Source organism: Pocillopora verrucosa, chromosome 11, assembly GCF_036669915.1.
Source record: "Pocillopora verrucosa isolate sample1 chromosome 11, ASM3666991v2, whole genome shotgun sequence".
NCBI lineage: Eukaryota > Metazoa > Cnidaria > Anthozoa > Scleractinia > Pocilloporidae > Pocillopora > Pocillopora verrucosa.
Genome location: NC_089322.1, coordinates 16,794,980 through 16,815,938, shown reverse-complemented (window position 1 = coordinate 16,815,938; position 20,959 = coordinate 16,794,980). Strand labels below are relative to the sequence as shown.

At 39.6% G+C, this 20,959-nt stretch overlaps 1 protein-coding gene across 3 annotated transcripts; it reads left to right on the top strand.

Moving 5' to 3' along the window:
- The first annotated feature begins 2,436 nt into the window (after positions 1-2,436).
- LOC131774234 (fibronectin type III domain-containing protein) lies at positions 2,437-20,615 on the top strand. 3 transcript variants are annotated; one of them, XM_066174382.1, is made up of 17 exons: positions 2,437-2,733; positions 7,680-7,788; positions 8,375-8,434; positions 9,319-9,627; positions 10,885-11,196; positions 11,669-11,771; positions 11,918-12,126; positions 12,698-12,842; positions 13,516-13,646; positions 14,102-14,389; positions 14,712-14,960; positions 15,401-15,646; positions 16,076-16,321; positions 17,132-17,443; positions 18,341-18,490; positions 19,319-19,430; positions 19,719-20,615. In XM_066174382.1, exons 3-17 carry the CDS (start codon positions 8,380-8,382, stop codon positions 19,852-19,854), a joined length of 3,003 nt encoding a protein of 1,000 aa, XP_066030479.1. In that variant the 5' UTR covers positions 2,437-2,733; positions 7,680-7,788; positions 8,375-8,379; the 3' UTR covers positions 19,855-20,615. The 3 variants fall into 3 exon arrangements, with proteins under 3 accessions (XP_066030479.1, XP_066030478.1, XP_066030480.1); XM_066174381.1 differs by lacking the exon at positions 2,437-2,733 and adding an exon at positions 4,968-5,380; XM_066174383.1 differs by lacking the exon at positions 2,437-2,733 and adding an exon at positions 6,576-6,593.
- Positions 20,616-20,959: the final 344 nt, after the last annotated feature.

Here is a 20,959-nt window from a genome sequence, read left to right as displayed (position 1 = left end):
ATTTCCTTATAACGATTTGCTTTAAATTGTTCCAAAACCTTAGCCAATAACATTAAAAGATCAATTTCATTGCCTTCTTTTTCTGGTGGATCTTCAAGCTTATATTATTCCCTTGTGAAACTGGGAAGAAAATGGCCGATACGCATAACAGAACAATGGGTAACATTTTGCCGCATAAAAACTTGAACTGTCTAAGTCTAAATTCGAAACATAACTAAAAGACGCATCCGCGTAATTTTTCCTGTAACTGCTATCACCGCAGCGAAGTAAATAAGAACCGAAAAGACTTCAATATCACACAGTACATCCAATGAGGCTTGATTGTTATGGAAATGAAAAGTTATTATCGAGTGATACAGATCGTTTTTCGTTTCAACAGCTGAAAGATGTCGTCAGAATGGCTTGAGATAATATTAGAGCTCCTAAACATATTTATTCATAGTAACGTAAAAGCAAATAAATCACATATTGCACGATAATTTGGGTTTAACAACTGAGTTGGTTATGTAAATTGCCCATCGTACAGTTTCTAAAGATGACGTTTCGAGCCGGTTAGCCTTTCGTTCTTCGCTCTGACGAAGTCTCACGCTCGATAGGTTAGCTTTAGTAACTGTCTATAGTGGCCAATTAACATTTTCAACCTAGTCGATAATTTTGTAATTCCGCCCCCAATGCAACGACGCAGCATCACAGGTTCTTGAGAAACCCACTCCCTTCATTCATAAATTTCAAAATTACTTAATCTTTGGCAATATGTTAAGGTTGAAAATCCAAATTCCATCCAATTGGAATTGTTTCGACAAAGTTATTTCTCTTGTATATAGACGTTTTGTCTTTCGATTAAATGGGCATTACAAATATAGTTAAATTCTTTTAGCAAACATGTTTTTAATCAAATGTCCTAAAGTCAGCTGCTTTATTAGTATGTCAGTAATTTATATCCGTTGCACACTTACATAAAAATCAAATTCCAGTTTTTCATCGAATGGACGAATTTTTCAATTATTCTTTTATTCCCCATGTGGAGAAAAAAAGAGATGCTTCGTTAGACTTAGTTTCAAATCTTAATTCTGCGTTCCGAATCCAAAACTGTTTATTGCGTTGTGATAGCACTGTTTTAGCTGGATAAACAGTTCAGCATAGAAGAGATTAATTAGGTAGCAACTTTTTAGACTCGAATTTAAAATTGTTACAAAACTATCATGGAATCAACGGAAGAATATCCGAAAACATCCCAGGTACTTCACAGAACACCGGTCGCAATTAAGCGCATCCTTATGATATTTCGAAAAGCACAAAGTTCCCGAAAATTTCTATAGAGCTTAAATTGAATTGAATTTCATTGTTTGCGTATCCACAGTTCGTTGATTTGACTTCTGAAAACGAAAACTCCGGGGAAAATGAGAGGTAAAGCCAATGGGAATGGAATTGCAAGGAAAATTGAAATGACACATCAGAACCTAAACATATACTTAGCGAGACCGCTGCCTTGCATTTAACATTCACCTCTCAGCAAAGAGCACAAGGCAAAGTTTCATTCATTATCATAAATCACGTGTGCTCAAACTCTTGACTGAAAATAGTGAGCTTAATGCTAACCACAGCGTTAACTAAATATAGCAAAGCTGAATAGAAAAAGTGCCTTGGTTCTTGCTTCCCATGTTTTTAAGGACAAACAAAATATACTATTTCCAAGCCACTAAAAAATTAAATATCCCATTCGACTGTGCAAACGGTGGGTAAATTGGCTAAATGCTGATTACTTCTGAGCTGTAAATGTCATGTTTAATTAAGCTCTTTATTTACTTCCCAAGTTGAAACATGCCCTGGTAAGCGCTCACACAGAAGTTTATTCCTAAAATTGTATCTCTCATCTTCCCAGCATTCTACAACATTTGTGCGGAATGTATATGTTGTAATGCGTTGTGCGTAATGAAAGTAAGTTACGTCAGTACATAGGAATAAGTCGGCGGTGTCAGAGGTGTGATCACTAATTAGCGAAAGTCGTCAATATAATCACTCGACCGCGATGATGACTTCCGCTAAGCTCGTCCAAACGAGATGAAAACAGCTTTTTTTTTTTAAAAGAAAAAAAAAACGTCAAGAGAATTGAAGTTACGTCGTGCAGTTTGACATGATCTTCAGATTTTCTTTTACTAAACCACGAACTCAGAGATTACGTGCTGTCCTTCCACTGAGAATACTCGAAAGTGCTTTTTCACGATAGCCGATCAACTGAAACAAGTTGGTACGTTTTAACAAGCCCTCAGTATTCTCTACAACGCTAACAAACACATAAAAGATTATCAGTCGGCGGTTCACCGAGATATAAAGACAACGAAGAAATGTTTGTGTAAGAGAATGAAATCAGGGCATTCATGGATATCCAAGATTTATGGGATTTAAAAAATAACGACCATTGAAGAAGTTTAGGTTAGACTTTTCGAGGAACCCAAACGGAACTGTGACGTCATTCCCTTCAGCATTAGGTGGAGTTACACGACTCGTTGCTCAATCATAAAGAAGTTACGAGTTCCGCTGATAGGGACATCCCATGTTGGGACTATTTATATAACGCTTATGCAACATCAATCTTCATATACGAACATTAACAGTTACTTAATCTTGCAGGCGTCTTGTTTATCCTCAGTAACACCTGGTCACACATTGCGCAGGAACAATAATAGACAAATTTCAGGACTCCTCTTGTGGCCCCGAAAAAGCTTCTTAAAAGTAAGAGACGAATTTCATAAGCTTTGCGTTTGTTAATTAAGACCCAGTTGTCGCTACTTTCTTTGAGTGCGAGACGACTACTAGAGGAGTACAGTATATTTCGTGGATGGGTTATTGTAAAGGTACTCAAATGAAAGGATGTTGTCGAAAACGTGAAAAAGCTGTACCACGCTTCCTTCAAGAGAATAAACCCACGGTTTATTCACTTGATTTGAAGATTTTACTACAACGCTCCCCCCTAAAACTCTCGGATTATTCCAAAAAGAACACACACTGAACGTCCCGTTGTAAATTCCTTCTCGGTCCAAAATAATGAACCATTTGCATAAACTGAATCTGCATACTAACTACTTATAGGTAAACACGGTTTAATATATTTGATAGCAATTTTCAAAGCTGTTGGTAATAGTACTTATAGTACTTACACATAGTTGGTAATAATACTTATTCATAACCTTAGCTGGAGATCGGCACAGTAAGATTTATATTTTAAAAATGTCACATTTAAAAATGTCTTGTCCAAGAACTCGTCACAATAACTTAAAAAAGGCTTAAGCCCACTAGACATAGTCAAGAGGTATTTTCTTGAAATAGTACAAAGGGCGCAGTTGCCAAAACGAAAAAATATATTTTGATACCACAATGCTGAGGCAAATACAACAGTACTTAAACCTTTAACGATTTCAATTTTCAGACCACGACTCTCGACATCATAAACGCATCATTTGTTTCTTTTTTTTTTCCGTTTGGTTTCAGTTGTTTTTTTCCTTCTTTGCATCTTAGTTCGTCGCTTCATTTCTTGCGTTCTTGGTAACGTCACTGTTGAGGTAAGAGCGTTCAGTTTCGCCCAGGGAAAACAAGTGGTGTGTAACATGAATTTACTTTGGTGTAGTACATATCGAGGAAAAAATTTGAGACAAATGATGCGTTTATGATGTCGAGAGCCGTGGTCTGAAAATTTTATATTGCTCCAGTCATTACAGTCATTGTTTTCATGAACATGGAGTTCGTCTAGTTAATTCGAAACACAAATGCATCTTTGACTTTTTCTAAATTTCTCTTTCGTTATGTATCCTCTTTCAACCTCCAATTTTCTCCGACAGAAATCGGGTGGAAGTTTCCATTTTTTTCTTCGCTGAACAAAACAGGAAATTTAGGGCAAAAGTTGAAAGCAAAAAAAACGCGCCTTTACAGGAAGTCACGTACCTACATTTCACAAATGATCGATCCAGCCGTCATTGTTTACATTTCTCAGTTCCAAATAAATCTCTCGACACGCCACTCACGACTCGAATTGCCAATTTACATTTCAGGAAATGTTAAACCAGAAGGAAATTCTACTTATATCATGCCGGTATTACGATAAATAATTTTGTCAGGTCATACTCACGCTCTGCTTTACGTGAAGTAGACCCGGAGAAGCCAGTAAGAGGTCAATCATGAACTAGATTGTTGTGGCTGACTGGCAGACGTTCAAGATAGTCTCAGCAAATAAATATCGATGGGATACTTTCAAAGTTAAGCTCCCTTCGAGCAGATCGTCTACCTGTATCGTCACGCAGTAAGCTTTACGAACTTCAGAGCATTGCGGGACGAACTTAAAGTGCGGCTCAAAAGGAGATCTTGCTTATTTTGAAAATGTGAAATATTTTGATTGAGTGCTACGTTCGTCACTCTTTTTTACGTCCATCGTTGCGACATGAAAAAATGGCCTGTGCTCGGCGCTCATTCAATGAAAACAAACGAAAAAGCAGGCTGGCGAAAGATGACTGGAGAACTACCCTCAAGTTGGAGTCTGAACCAAAACAAAAAGAAAAAATACAAAAACAAACCACAAAGGAATAGTTTGGTTTAGGATGAAGCGGGATCGACACAGCTTTTAATTTTTGCAAGAATTTTTACAAGCCTTGACCCGTAACTCTTTCAAATGTGTTGATTAAAGAGAAATGTAATTTAATTTATACCGCCATAAGTGTAACTCGCATTTTCGAGAACTTGGCCTTTTTCTCGAGTATACCTAGGCCACTTAAAACCAAGTCATTTATTAAAAGCAATTTAGTTGTATAAGCAAACAAACAAACAAACAAACAAACCAGCAAACAACTTCACAATTTTCATTTCGTGACGCTTTGAACATTATTATCACAGATATTTACGCTCACGCACGTGCCGAACATTTTTGGACTCAACTGTTCAGAATTCCTAGATAGAAAACAGTAAATTAAGACCAAAGAAAAAAAGCCTGGCTTGCTGTGATCATGGCAGGTTCTCACACAGACTGCTGAAATGGTTTCCTGGTTTCAAACGTGCTAAGAGCCAAAGGTTTTGCATTATGATAATAAGTACATGATAAACATTCTTGTGAGACAAAGAAGATGTCTTTCTGAGATAAACATCGTAACGCGACATTGACTGACGCTGTCATCACGGTTCTCCCTTATTCGCGCAACTCTTAATTCCGACAAAACTTGATCTTGAAGCATGCGGTTTGGTTCATCGGATCATTCCTGAATTCAATTTAACAACGCGGAATTTACCTTCATCGGTAATAATCGTCACAGACATTTTCGCACGCGACAACGACCCTACTGCTGATTTTCCCGTTGCGCTGTTCGTTGTTTGAGAACAGGATCAAGTAAATTACCAGGTAATGTGTTTTTATCATTATTATCTGTGAGTTTCACACAGGAATGAGTCATGGAGCCACGCGCCGAAACTGCTCTATTTAAACGAATGCTTAACTCGATCAATACCTTCATTCTCGATCATTAATTAAACAGCAGGTTCGATAGAAAGGAAGGGTGGATGTTGACTTCCTCTTTTGTTTACGGCACAGTTGTACAGTTCTAAGAATATTTTGCGCAACTGAAAAATCAGGTCCTAATCTTTTTACTCAAATCAAGAAAGGATTTCCTGTTTTCCTTCTCAAAGATCATCGACGAAATTTTCTTCAGGAATCGTACGTTTCCAGTGAGTTAAAGGTGATCGGAAAGGTGGTTTAAAACAACACAAACGTATTTTCTCATTGGCATCAACATATCAAAGAGAATTTTTTTTTCCTAAAAGCCTACAATTCCGTCGCGTACTAACTGATCGATTTGCCGTTAGCAAAATATTACTCGGCAATCGGAAGTCGATTGTCTACATAGCGAGAGAAGCTCGACAAACGATTGAAAAATCATTATTGCGCTTCGAAATTTGTACTTCAGAATACTATTAATAAAGCAATTTCACATGTCACAGTTTACGACCAACTCATAACAGGTTTAAAATGCTTTTGACAAGCTTTACATTAAACCTATACGTTATCAGTTCTTCGACGGGTATATCAGAGAATTCATATCTTCCAGCAGAGCCAGACAAATTAGCTGACCCCTAAATTAGACTGGTCTTCACGAGACGACACTCGATGTTAAAATAAACTAATCACAAAAGCACAACACGCTTATAATCGAAAGGAACAGTACATGGAAAAGCACAAGTGAGACAGGCAATGCCACTGTACACGGATGAAACAGAAAACTATCGAATGTTTTAGATCTTGTTTACATTTACTCGAAGCAGCTTTAAACATTTCATGCGCATAAAACTTTCTCAAAAATATTTGGCATTAAGCTCCCTCCGTCAATTCCTAATCAACGTAATCTTGTTAATAACGCAGGGGTATCAGTGAATGAGTTAACTGGATATCTGTCAGCTGCCAGCACAATAACTTTATGCTTATCGAGAATTTTATGCATTCCAACCACTTGTTTGCTATAATCTTTCTGGCGACTGTATGTTTAATCACAGGAAATTGTCTAGTTGATGCTTTTGTAAAATGGTTGGCAAACCCCTTTGTGTTCACGTAATTTTTTTCGGTAAGTATCCCTGGTTTTTAATTGTCAAAGCGTTAACCGTTTAATTTATGATGCAGCATTTAGTACAGCAGCAGGTAAAATTCAGCTTAGTTCGCAATGGGGCGGGGGGGGTGGGGCGCCTGCTCTACTTGATGGACCGGGAGAGTGCTCAATATCTTTTAGGCGGTAAAATTGTGGTGTGATACTGTGATACTGCTAAGGCGATTAAATCTGAAATGACCGCCGCTAGAGTTCTGGCGGTTTCTTTATAGCTCAAGTATAGATTCAGGACAGTACCCTCCAACAAAACGGAAAGAAAGACTATGTACGTTCATAAAAATAGTCGTTACATCTAGCTATGGTTGGCTTCTGAATTTGTCTCCGTTACTTTAGGGACACGCTCACATAAGGGCCGTCGAGGGATATTTTTCACGGTTCCAGAAGAGCCGCTGTGGGGATAACCTCCCTTTCCCTCCCCCCCCCCCCTTCTTCCTTGCTTCTTCGTGCTGGCCTCAATGCTACCGCCCAGCTTGATCAAAACTGCTTGCGTCAAAAAGAGACAAAACAGACAGACTGACCTTTAAGAAGGTTATAAAAATCGAGGTTCTCTCATTGTGGGGTCAATGTTTGTGGCAGATTTTATCTAATGACACACACACGCAAAAAAAGATACACAAAGCGAAATCGATGCCAAAACGTTTCACAGAAAATCGGATTTCGGTAGGACACTCCTCGACTAACCCTGAAGACTGACAATCACACTAGGGCGTGGAGAGGGGGGGGTGGGAGTTTCGGGGTGCTTATTACCCCCTTTTTTTTGCAGAAAAAGGATCCAATTAACTAGGGTAAAACAACCTGACGTTAAGAGGCTGATGTAGAATCTCCTGCTGGAAAATGATACCTACGCCCCATAGGCTGGGCGAAGAATTTTCAAATTCCTAAACGCGTGTCGGAAATGAGAAATGCGATTTTTGTTGAGAAGCTTTAGTAGCTTCAGAAGATGATTTGTCTTACAGCATCCAGTTAGTTATCAGTATTCTTACCATGTAATTGCAGGAAAGGTTTAACCGATAAACTGTTAATAAATTGGTTTTTTAAATATTCTAGGTTTTATTCAGCTGCTTTGTAAAGTAGTACTAAGACGATTCGTCAGAGTTTTTGAAGATCAAAGAAGGCTCACGCCACGACAAAGGGACAAGCTCTTAGTGAATAGAGGGTAAGTTGGGATAGAAACTGTGGTGCTGTGTCGGCGAAGGGTATTACAAGATAACTTGGTTTAATTTACCAGCTGAGTTGATATTGTGAATTGGCCACCCTTAATCCTTTAACTCCCAGAAGTGATTAACATGAAATTAGCCTTTGATTGGACTCGTCACGCAACAGGCCTTAAAAGAAAGATGTTACTTGCGTGACAAGACGAAGAGGACTAGTAGAGATTCCACGCTTCTGTGAAACCTGACATTCATGGGGTGGGGTGGGGTGGGATTTGGGAATGGGTGGGCTGAAATCTTTACAATCTAACATCAGCATGCATATTCTCGATACTGTTCTCTATCAATTTCCTATTGTGCTGACGAGGAGAATTTGCCTAACAATTATGAGCTACGTACGTCAATTGGCGATCATTTCCTTCACTCCCGTGACCTTAATGTTTAATACAGATGCGATGTTGTGGGAGAAATTAGACTGTCACTCGTAAAGATCAAAGGCTTTTTTGGTATGCGGCAGTAATGGTAAAATTTTCCTTATGAACAACTTGAAGATAGATAGCTTTATGTTTCCAATTTGTTTCCATTTAACAGAAGCAATGGAGAGAATCTATCTCTTGGCTTTAACGCTCAGCTTTGTCACGGCAAAAGCAGGTAAATGTTGATATTTCAAATGAATTCAGCATATTAAAAAAAAAACTGGAGGAACGTATGCTGGAGAATTTTGCTATAGTTTTGATCACTGGAGAAGTAACAGTGTGAAATTACTCATCAGTACCCACTAACATCTGTATGACCCAAGGTATGACTCTCCCCAAGGGTACAGGATCACAAAAACTGGTGTTACCAAGTCCTCATATAACCCAAGCGATGTTAAAGTCTGTTATTCTGCCATTACATTTAAAATGAATTACATGAAAACATTGCAGCATAGCCTCGGCTGTGAATGTCAATCAATCTCAAACAATGTGGAAAGTGAAAAATTGTTGAAGAAAAACTAAAGAATTTATTTGCGCTCATTCACTCCGATACAAATGGCATACGAAATTATTTCATCATTCTTGCGAATTTTCACCGGTTAAACTAGTCTCTAAGTTTTCTATATGCTTACTTATTATCCAACTACACAAAGTAGAGTAAAAATTACGCACGAATAGAGTACAAATATCCTGCGATATTGCACGGTTGTTTTGAACTGTTGGTTATTTTGTACTGTAAAAAAACCTGTTACACCAGTCGGCTGCGCGCGCTAGGCTTCTCTATCCGCTTTGCTTTTCCCGCCCTATGAGAAATGAACAGAAAGACTTGGCAGAATAATTAGCAGTTGGATAACAAATAACTAATTAGACGTTTTGGTGTGTAGTATTGCTGTGTATTTTTACGAGTTGTGCCGTAGTTTTACGAGTTGTGCCTAACCCTAATCCTAACCCTAGGCAAAACGTCTGATAGGATATACTTAGCTACATTTTCGTTTTCAGTCGCTGAGCCGAACTGTCTGTGGAGAGTACTTAATAAGCGAACTTTTACTTCTCTTTCAGTCGCAAGCCGGCGTCCACCCGAGATCACGAATTTCATACAAAAGGATTTAGTCAACCCAGATGATGTTGAATCTAGAGGGTTTAAACTGCCTTGTGGAGCCGCAGGGACAAATCTTTCTTGGACGTGGAAACATAATGATACAGAGCTCACATCGTTCAGGGGATCACCGCATTATTCTCTCAATAAAGATGGCACTTTGATTGGCAAATATTTATCTTCCCAACACAGCGGGACTTATCAGTGTATTGTTAAGGATAAGGACACTAAAATTGAAGTATTCAGTAGGAAAGTGAGAGTCGCTATAACAGGTAAATCTTTTTAAAAGATGAGCAAACGAGATCAGATTAAGACAATTTTTTTTTTAAACAGATCGGATTGGCTATCAAGTTACAAAACAGCTTAACACTTGGCTACTCTTCTTTCTATCCTCTAAGCCTGCATAGCAGCCCTTTCTGTTTCTTTCAAATGAAACGGGAAAGATTCGCAGTCACGTGGCTTGTGCAGTAGTAGAGGTTCGTTACCGTTCTATCCATCCTAGGGTTGTGCTCCTTAGGCCACCCCACAGCGTAGTGCTTACATATTACTTGAGTATCTTGATTCATGGATATTTCGAAAATGCCGCTTCCTCGTTCTTTCTTTTATTTTTTTTTTCCGGTACTTTGTCAAAAGGGAACCTTCGTAGCTGAGATTGACTCAGACGAGAGGGAAACATTTTTGTTTTTAGCACGAGAATACATCCGAAGTGATGATAGCTCTGTTTCGAGTGTTCTGAACATTAAAATTTCATTTTAAAGGCCAAATTCAGTGATATGTGTCATCAAGAGAATATAAACTGTATATTCTCTTGGCGTCATATCATACTGGAAAACCTGCGATAAACAACGGGATTTCTTATACCAGAAGAAAGATGACGTAACAAGATATCTAAAACTTCATCATCTGGAACCGTTTCTCATTTTTCTTCGAACTTTGAAAAAAATGGAACTCATTCTTCTTTTACTGAGATTTTGTTGATATTTCCTTGAATTTTTACCTATTACAATACGTGCACTATTCTTTGATCTTTACTGATCTGATGATGATCAAGAGAAGCAAAGAGAAGCCCTCGTACTTAATCATAATTCATATTCTTCGATAGAGAGCTTTTCAGTTGGGTGCCCCGATTGGTTTTAGAGATGCACTCTACTGGTTTGGAGCCTGGCGCGAAGTTGCTACTCCAATCGCAGAGTAAGGTGGAGCGCTGAGCAAAACCAGTGCATTGCCAGATTAATTCAGTTCGACATTCGATTAAAATTCGCTTCATTTCAGTGAATTTAACTTGTCATTAACCCTTAACACCCTAAAATCAGTATGCATATTTTCTATACTGCTCTTTCTACATTTCCTAAGGTGCTGACATGGAGATTTTGTTTACCAATCAAAAGTTTCTTTCGTTGGTGATCATTTCCTTTATTCTCATGACCTTAATGTGTGATTCAGGGGTTATATTGTGTGAAGAAATTTGATGCCAGTCTCTCCTAGGGTTTAGAGGGTTAAAATATTTCACTTCTTTCAATCTTTGTCAGCTCATGGTGAATTCATCGATAGCAGCAGCAAGAGTGTAGCGGTTGACCTTGGAAAGCCTTTCCGATTTCAGTGTCCCAAACACACAGCGGGCTTTGGCACTTCATACGCTTGGGTAAAACCATCAAATATCCACTTGTCGAGGAGCGAACGACGAGGATTATCTCCAGACGGGACTTTGTTAATCGCTTACCTCACCCAGGAGGATATCGACGAGGTTAACTACGGTGGCATAAAGTGTCAAATAAGCGCTGGGAGTACCTATGAAGATTCTGGAAAATTACGTCTTGTGAAGAAGAACCCTCAACAGAAAGGTAAAGAATAGGCGCGTACTTGCGGACACGTGGCTGCCGAATGGTGATTGTTAAGAAAACTATTAGTTTGAATGATTGATATCAGTCACGGCGCTATATGCTTTACCGTAAATGTGGACCGATCTTGCGTACGTTATCGCAGCGTTATTTCATTCAAGATCTTTTTCCGTGAAGTTTTGGTTTTATCAACTGAGTTCGAAACGCTCGAAACGTCAGCTTTGAAACTCTTTACATTGGCTAGTTTACATTATCAACTCAGTTGATACGTAACGTAAAACGTAACCAAATTACCTTGTTATACTCTCCCACTGATGCAGCATTACACTTTCTTTGGAAACTTACCCCCTTTTCATAAAGTATTATTTAAAATATCACGTAGCGGCAGATAATTAGTTAATTAGTGGAAAAGAAAATATCCTTTACCTCTTCAACTTGAACTTAAATGACGTGAATGTGTCTCCTTCCTACCCAGACCCCGGCACTCCTGTTACGCTTTCTTGGGCCGCTGTACCTGCGGTGGACGAGCTTGCCATTGAGGGAAGACGGAAAATTCTTTACTGCTTCGCAAATGGACGGTGAGTATCGCATATCTCTTACTTTTGGAAAATGCGAGGTAGAGGAAGCAGATTTTTTCTAGATTAATAGACAATTTAAAATGTTCTGCCTACCTGTTAGTTTGTGCAGCACTCCAACATACACTGCATCTTTGTACAACTTGCAGGCCAACACCAGAAATCACGTGGAAGAAGAATGGACAACAGATTGTAAATGGACAGAATTCCTTTGAAATCCCTCGCCATTACTATGGCCATCGTCTAATTATCACAAATGTGAACAGGGAAAGTCACCAAGATGTGTACACTTGTGAGGCAAACAATTCCCGTGGCAATGTCTACCCCATGGTCCGTACAATCAATTTGGAAGTGAAAGGTAAACTGTCATCCATTATATGTCTACTCTGCAACATGTAGAACGCTTTTCGATTGAGTCACCGTAACGGCCAATCAGAAGGAAGAAAATTACCAAAACGAGGCAATGAGAACTCAAAGTAAAAGGAAAAACGACCTAATTGCTCAAAGGGCGGGAGAACTCAGGCGATCAAGTCATGAATGGTTTTAGTTTTGCATCTGATTGCGAAGTTTTGTAATCATAGAGCAAAGTAAAACAAAACCAGTAAAATCCCCGATTACTTTCTACACTCAATTGATCTAAGGGAAAGTACTGCTGGGAAGCTCTCATGCGAATGGTCACACACTAATAAGGTTTCACTGGCAGACTTAAAGTAAAATTGATTCACATTGTAGCAGCATGAAAAAATACCTTATTGCTTGATAGGTTTTATCTCATCACACAGTAAACTGGAGTTTTATCCACAACTTTGAAATCATCACCATCTCGTACATTAAGCATCAGTTCACCGCCTCGTCTTCTTTGGAACCCCTATAAACCAAGAGAGGTGGAACAGGTCTTAAAAAATAATCAGTGTCGTCTTTTTTTTTAGTTCCACCAAGATGGAACGACAATCCTCCACCAAGTGAAATGAGCATCATAATTGATAAAAATGAAACTATTGAGTGTCAAGTGGTTGCAGACCCTGTGGCAACAATCCTATGGTACAAGAATGGTGTACACTTGCAGTCGTCAAGGTAAACGTACGAGTTATAGCGTACATTTTTTACGTATGAATTCATGCCATACCCAAACAAGCATGAAGTGTTAAGTCTACTGTTTTGCTTTGTTTCTCTTCTTTGCTTGGCTATCAGTAGTTTATTTGTGTATGTTGTTTTCTTAATTTGGAAACTGTAATTTGGCTGTTAAAAAACCACAGAAACCAAAACAAAGCACGTGCAGGCTCAACTTTCCAAAAAATTAAACTAATATTGCATTTTGAAGGTGCTTCTGAAATCACAGATTTCGCATCTTGCCGAGCTTAACTTGCTTAACATCCTCAGTGTCCTTCGTTTTTGTTAGCTCTTGCCTCTCTGATGTTGTCTCATTATCATGCGAGCTAGCAGTTTAGGGTGCATGGAAAATTAACGATTAGCAGCAAAGCCGCGAGTGGAAAAACTTCTCGCGGCACCGCTGCTCGTTTTTATACGGTTCCGCTTCTTGACGCTTCAAAGCACACACAGATGACAAAACCGTCATCTACGACGCGAGTAGTATCTGTCTGTCATGAAAAATGATTATTTAGATGTTTTCTTCTCTATAACGGCAATTTACACAACATCCCAGAAAACAACCAAAATATTGCAATGCAGGTACAACTTCTTTGGGTTTTGAAGGTTCATGAGCCTGCATGCATTTGTGTCTTAACAGTGATCGGATAATCGTGGATGGAAGCAAATTACATCTCAGAAATGTTAATCTGACCGATGAGGGTGTTTATCAATGTGCTGTGGAAAACCAATACGGTATGATTGTGTCTGCAACCTGGGTTCAAGTGAAAGGTAGGTTTGATGAATCTAAATATCACGAGTGATTTTAAGGTAGTCTATTCTAAGATGGCTTTTTGGAAAGTCATTTAAAGAAAGGACTGACCTTTGATGTTTATAAGCATAAATTTCACCATGATAATAGCCAAGTACAAGAAAGGGAAATAACACGAGGAGACAAACGATAGCGGCTGCCAAAGCCTCAAACAAAGGAAACGCGAGTGTCCAAGGAGCAAATTGTTTTATGGTGTTGAATTTGATAGATACCGAAGACGGCGCGAGTTTTCAAGATCAATGACAAAGCAAAGTAAAGCAATACCAGCAAAATCCTAGATTGTGGACGCTCATTTGAAAAGGACTCTTTGGAGCAAAAAGAAAATCTTACTTCGCTCTTGTCAGTTGAGCATCACACAATATCTGAACATGAATAATTTCAATTTATTTTTTTCGGAACAATTTGTTTTTCTCAGCCTGGAAACCATCCTTCAACAATCGCCATTTTGGCCCTTTTCACTTGCTTCATGGCCATGAGGGCAGATTACACTGCAACCCAAATGCAGAGCCTCGCCCAAAATTTCAGTGGTTTGTCAATGGAGTTCAGATCTCAGACGGAGCCGTTAAAAGTCGATATAGGTTACTATTAGACGGTACTTTGGTAGTAAAGACCGTCGATAAAGACAAGGATGCCGTAAACTACACTTGCAATGCTGTGAATATGATGGGCAAGGCTTCTGCAACGACAGTTCCAACAGTGCTGGGTAAATACTTATGTTAAATAATGTGATTTAAAGAGTGGTTTGCATAGCCATTTATGGTGACCTTATCTATTAGTGACAAAGTATTCATGGTGCAAAAGAGATCCCAGATCAATGCAAAGAAGTAATAGAATCAACACGATTTCAGAATTTAAAACCGTCCTAGAACCTTGCGCTTAAATACCAGATGCTTCAAAATTGAAATTGTGTCAAATTTGTCATAACCTTCCCATTTCTGACTCTTCACTCGGCTCCACCGCGATTAGGTGTGCATTTTAACCGCATTACTTTGAGTCTTTTCCTTTGCTTTACTGTTACATTCTAGTTCTACCGTTTTTCGTGACAAAACCTAGAAATCAAACAGTGCTTGAGAAAGGAACAACGGCATTCTACTGCAATGCAAATGGCCATCCGCTTCCTAACATAACATGGGTCAAGGATGGAGAGACATTTGGTCACGGGAGCACACTGAGGTTTGAAACAACATGGAGAGGACAGTCTGGAAGATACTGGTGCCGTGCACAAAATGGACTGAATGTCGTTATCAATGCTAGTGCTTTTCTGAATGTGCAGTGTAAGTATCCTACGTATTCAGGGCTTAAGCCAACCAGCATCTTGCAATGTAATGCAGCGGGTCTGTTCGCGCACTTTCAGGGACGCAGTGGCTGAACAGTTAGCACGCTGGTTTCTGAGACAAGAGGCTCGAGTGTGACCTGGCTGGGTTATTCTATTGTGTTGCTGGGAAGAATCTTTACTCTCGTGGTGCCCCTTTCCCCTGGAGCATAAACGAGTACAGGTGAACTGTCAGTGAAATCTGAGGGGGGGGGGGGGAGGGGTGGTTAACCTGCGCCTGGGATGGACTTGCATCCAATGGGGGTAGCGATACTCTGATTTATTTCATGGTATGAAGCTTCATGATTTAACCTGTTTGGGCAGATACATAGTAGCTCTACGAGAGAGAGATTTCAAATTTAAAACGTTGTAATTCTAACATTGTTTCCTTAATTTTTACAGTTCCGTCATATTTTCAAAGTCGGCCAGCTTACCAGTCTGTCCAAGAAGGTGATGAGGCTTCTTTCCACTGCGGTGCCATCGGCAACCCAACCCCAAAGATCTCATGGTTCAAAGACGGGAGATCTATCGGTACAGGAAACACATTGAGCTTTGTTGCGTTCAGAAATCGCTCTGGAGAATACTGGTGTTCAGCTGATAATGGTTTGGGATCGGCCATCAACGCCAGCGCTCGACTAAATGTACAGAGTAAGTATGAATGGGTCGCTTTTGGAACCAATCTTTAGCAAAAACACGATAAAAAAGAAAAGTCGTAGGATCTCATCAAAATTATTCTAGAGTTTTAACCAAGCAGCTAAAGGCAACTTTGAATGCAATACATTCAACAACACAGTACAGGTGAAATTTCCAGAAGGTCACTACGACCAGGTGTTGTGAAAGAACCGAGCCAAGGTCGATGGGAACGATTCTTAACTCAGCAGATACGCGCGGCGTAGATGACAAGTTATTGCGGTCCTTCCGTAAGCAATTGAGTTTCTCGCTGGTCCATAGCCTTCTTGTCAACCATTCATAAACGTATTTCTCTGAGTGAGCTAGCATATTTGGGAGTAAAAGTATCATTGTTTACCTAACTGGAGGTGACAAATACATCAGTTCCGTTTCCATATTTATTTACAGTTAAACCTCATTTAATCACCACACCAAGGAACCAATCGAAAGTTGAAAACAAACAAGTCACGTTCCATTGCAATGCCACTGGACATCCAATCCCAAAGATAACATGGACTAAAGATGGGAGGACTGTGGGCACAGGAAGCAAGCTTACCCTAACCGTCTCTCGGGATGACGCCGGAAGATATTGGTGTACGGCGGACAACGGTGTAAGTGCTGACGTTAGAGCAAGCGCTTATCTCCGTGTCTTGTGTAAGTAATCGAATTAATTTACCACTTTAATATTTTGGGCAGACAGTCCGATTTCAGACAATCATGTCCGAATAGGGACAATTATGTCCCTTTTCGGACCCCAATCAGCTAATCTACAGCTAACACATTGACACGTTGATAAAGTTTTCACTCATAAAGTTTGTGTCCGTTTTCGGACGACAACATCCGATTTAGATCATTTGCTTGTGGGCGGAACCGACCGATTTCTGACACTTGTATCCGTTTCCGGACGGCACCGTTCAATTTCGGACTCTTGTGTCCATTTTTGGACGGTAACTGGACTCCGATTCTGGACTCCTGAGTCCGTTTCCGAACGATAACATCCGATTTAGATCACTTTTGTCCTTTTTAGGGCGGAAATGTCTGATTTCTAACTCTTGTATCCGTTTTCGGGCGGTACCGTTCGATTCAGACACGTGTGTCCATTCTAGTGTCCGTTTTTGGACGGAACCGTCGGATTTCGAAAACTCCCGTCCGTTTTTTGATCGGCACCATCCTGATTTCGGACACTCATGATCGTTGTTGTACTGTACCATCCGATATCAGATATTTGTGTCTGTTTTCGGACGCCGGGTATCGTCAGAAGTCTTAGACAGTTGTCTGTTTTCGACGGTGCAGTCCGATTTTGGATGGTATCGTCAGATTTCGCACTCTTCCGTTCACCATGGGTCCATACAGACTTCATCTGTATCTGACGTAATGTGATAAAACTCGGGTTTCAGTAATCACCTGTGGCATTAACACCAATCGCATCTTGTAATGCATATTTCTTATTTCCTTTTTTTTTAGATGTCCCCTCTCCGCCGATCAATGTCACAATAACAGACTGTAAAAACTGGAGTGTGGAACTCCACTGGGTACGAGGCCCTTCAACTGATGGTGCTCCAATCACGCATTACCTGATTGAACAGGAATCCGGTGAGGACCCTGTGGTTTTCAGCTTATTGCACAACGTTAGCAAATCGGATGTAACGAGTATGACCTTCAACATAAGCTTGGGGACTTCGCCTCGTTTCCGCATCAAAGCAGTTAACAATGTTGGTGAAAGCCTACCCAGTTCAACTGTCAAAACAACTTGCCAGGGAACCAAGACTGACATTGGTATGTATGCCTCGTAAAAGAGAGTACAGACACCCACTCAGTGGAATATTGGTAACAAATGGGTGTAGTTATTTTTCAATATGGATGAAGGTTTCTCACGACACAGAGGCAATAACAATGAATTGATACAACTAGCTTTTGCGAAGATGTCTTTTCTCAGCACATTCAGTTTTTCCGTTCTTCCAATCTGGACGAGTCAAGAAATTATAATCTATGATAATTGCTTACATTCTCAATTAGCCGTATTCATTGGATTTTCTCAACCTATGAAATGACATATCTATTTGAGGCTCTTTTTCGATTAAATTTAGCAATTTCCATTAAGTATTGAAGACAATCATGGATTGCATGCATTTTGCTCTATTAAGCTATGTGGTTGGTCCAGAATTTTACCCTCTCAGCCGAGCACGATCAATTAAAACTAGTTAAAACCTGGAAAACGCGGCCATTTGAAGTAATGCATCGATCAAGTTGAAGCCTAAACACTCCCTCCCCCCGGGCAACCCACAAGCATTTGACTGTCGTCCTTGCCTGGGGGTTGGGAATTTCAACATTGCCTTAGTTACAAAAACTGTCAAGTCTTTCCAGCGTGAAAACGCGTCTTATCTTTTAATGTGGAGGTAAATATTTAAAGGTGAAAAGTTCACATCTGCAAGCAGATGGCTCATAAGAAAAGGTCTATAAGAAAGCCACCGTCATTTGTTATACCTTTTCAAAAAAATTTATAATAAAATCTAGCACTTGGTGGGGCATTTGAACACAACTTTGGCCCCGGAAGTGGAGGGGGGGGGCGAAAACTTGAACGAACCTGATTTAGGTGTTGTTCACACAACAATCAATCGAAAACTGTACATTCTAGCAATTCTGAAATGTTTAAATATGGTTTTGTTTCTTCAGGTGCACGCCAGCCAGAGGTCAAAAAAACCCACATTTACCAAAAGGCGTGGTTTCTCATTATGTTGGCCCTTATTGCCTATTTAGTTCTGATTTCAGCGCTTGCCTTGCTCTTCATAAGCTATTACAAGGGAAAAGGGAAAAAATACGAAGGTAATGAAGCGGGAAACAAGTGCAGTGTGATGTAACGTTACGAAAAACACGCTTGTATTGAAAGAAAAGATATTATAACGTAACGTATTGTAACATGACGTTTGATAACGTAACTTATGATAACGTCACGCATGGCTACGTAAATTATTTAGTATTTACCATCAGAGCTTAACGTAGTTACAGTGGCAATGATCTGATATTACTTAGCTAGAGTTTGCAGGGAACGTTTTTAAAAGAACTCTTAAGGTAGAGTCAGATTCAAGCTGAACTCCCTTATTTTCGTAGCTGAGCCGAGATCAGTGTTCACCTTTCTTGTAAGCACGACAGGTTAAAGAAATTTTTCAATCAGTGGAGCAGTCCTTTTACCAGTTGAATTTACAAAAATTACAAGCGACTTTAAGCGGTAATGATTGTTACTACAGGCGGTAGATTTTACCAGTTACCACCTGGTAAGGAGAACAGCGCGAAACATTCATTGCTATCTTTGTGACTTTGCAATAAACTTTCTACTTGAGCACGCTAGATAGTATCAGATCTCAAACACCTTCAACACCGTTAAGTTAAGGATTTTTTTCCTCGTGAATGTGTGTGGGTTGGCACGCTTAATGGAACTCAGGTCTTACAGTGTAGGATTTGACAGCTTACCAAGGGATGCAATGAACGGATCAATATCAGTAACTGAACAAATACGCAGCTACCCCTCCCCTAACCCAAAATTAACCCGCAGTAGCACAGATACAGACATTGATACCAAATACCTTTGACTGCGACATTGTTTTATACCATTCCCACCTCTCATAAGTCTTACTTGTTTTTTCGTTTCTCTAGTTAGAAAACGCGAACGAAAACGCGGATACACAGACGGAGCAAAAAAATTGGAGGAAAACGTTGAAGACGAGGAAACAAACGACTTAGCGGAGAACGCTGAAAAGACACCGCTGTATGTATTAACCCTTTACACCCTAACATCAATATGTATATTCCCCATACTGTTTTCTGCACATTTCTTATGGTCTTGTCAAGGAGAAGTTACAATCAAGAACCTCTGATTGGGTGGTAGTTTCCTTTTCCTTGGTTGTTACAACAAACTTTACCTGATCCCCCAAAAGGCTTCATAGCACTTTCATGATCCCCCTTCAACTGAACTAGGCGGTCAAATTTCTCATAATTATGAGTCATTATTTGTATACAAATCGGACTGACATAGTGTCTTGTTATTTTTTCTTAGCGAGAGAAGACAGAATCGCAACTCAAGGCCCGTCTCCAATTCAATCAGCTTACTTGAATTGCAATTCAGAGAAGACGGCTCCTTTACAGAGGAATACGGAGGGGAAGATGATCTGTTACAGGGAACTTTTGTTTGAGGGACGCCATACACTAGCTTAAAATTTGTCACGCCAAAGGTGACATGCCTTAGAAGATGACTGCGTGACGTGACTAATGAGAAAGAATTGAAACTCTTCAGGATTCTCGTGAAATAGTGTTGTGTTACCATCAATCGGCGTGACGGTGTAGCCACTTGCAAAATGAGTGGGAAATGGATTCGTAGATGAATGAACGTCTTTCTCAAAGTAAAACATTTTACTCTGAGAACATCTTGAAGTAGAAATGAAACGAGTATCGAGCTGTCACAAATTATGAAAAATCGAGAAGTAACACTGCAACTTAAAAGCCCGATGTTAAGAGTAAAGTGGTAGCACGTAAATAAAAGGAGAAAAAAAGGTTCTCACGTCCTAGTATTAGAGTCCAAAGCCCATTCAGGTGAGTCAGAACTTGCCAAAAACAATTCTCTTCTATGGGGTGGAACACGTGTTTGTTAATGTTAGCATGTTTAAATTGAATTTGAAAAGAATAACCAGGACTGTTTTGATTTTAATTGTACATAGATTCCAGTAGGGTAAAGAGGTTGTATGCGTTTTATCTATTGTTTACGAAGGGCTAGTTGAATTCATAGTGTAAATTGTCTTAAACAGACAACGCATATCAGACAAAAATATCCCGGAAACTTAGAATGTTGTTGTTCACAAGTGACAACAGTTGGATTATTTAGTTGGCTGATAAACACGGAAAGAAACAAAGTTATGAGAGAAATACAAATAAATAAAGTTTAACATACCACGTAAAACCTTTTTCTTCTTATATGGCTGTACATTTTTCTTCCTTTATCCTGTTTATAACTTTTAAAAGCGATTGGAAATCCTCTTACGAAATATTCTTCTTTAAAAAATTCCCGCCGGCGCTGTTTTGCTAGGTGACCGAGCCTTAAACCAATGACGCGTGATATGATTGGTCAATATTAAGGTAAAAGTTTCCATGTTGACATCGTTAGGATATGAAGATGTACACATAGACAATTTTTGAAAAGAAAGGAATTAGCTGCAGAAATTAAATGACTCTCCTTACGCCACGTTGATCCAGAAATTTCTTGAGCTCTGGTGAGAGGTGTAACTCCCGTCTCTACCCGTGCCA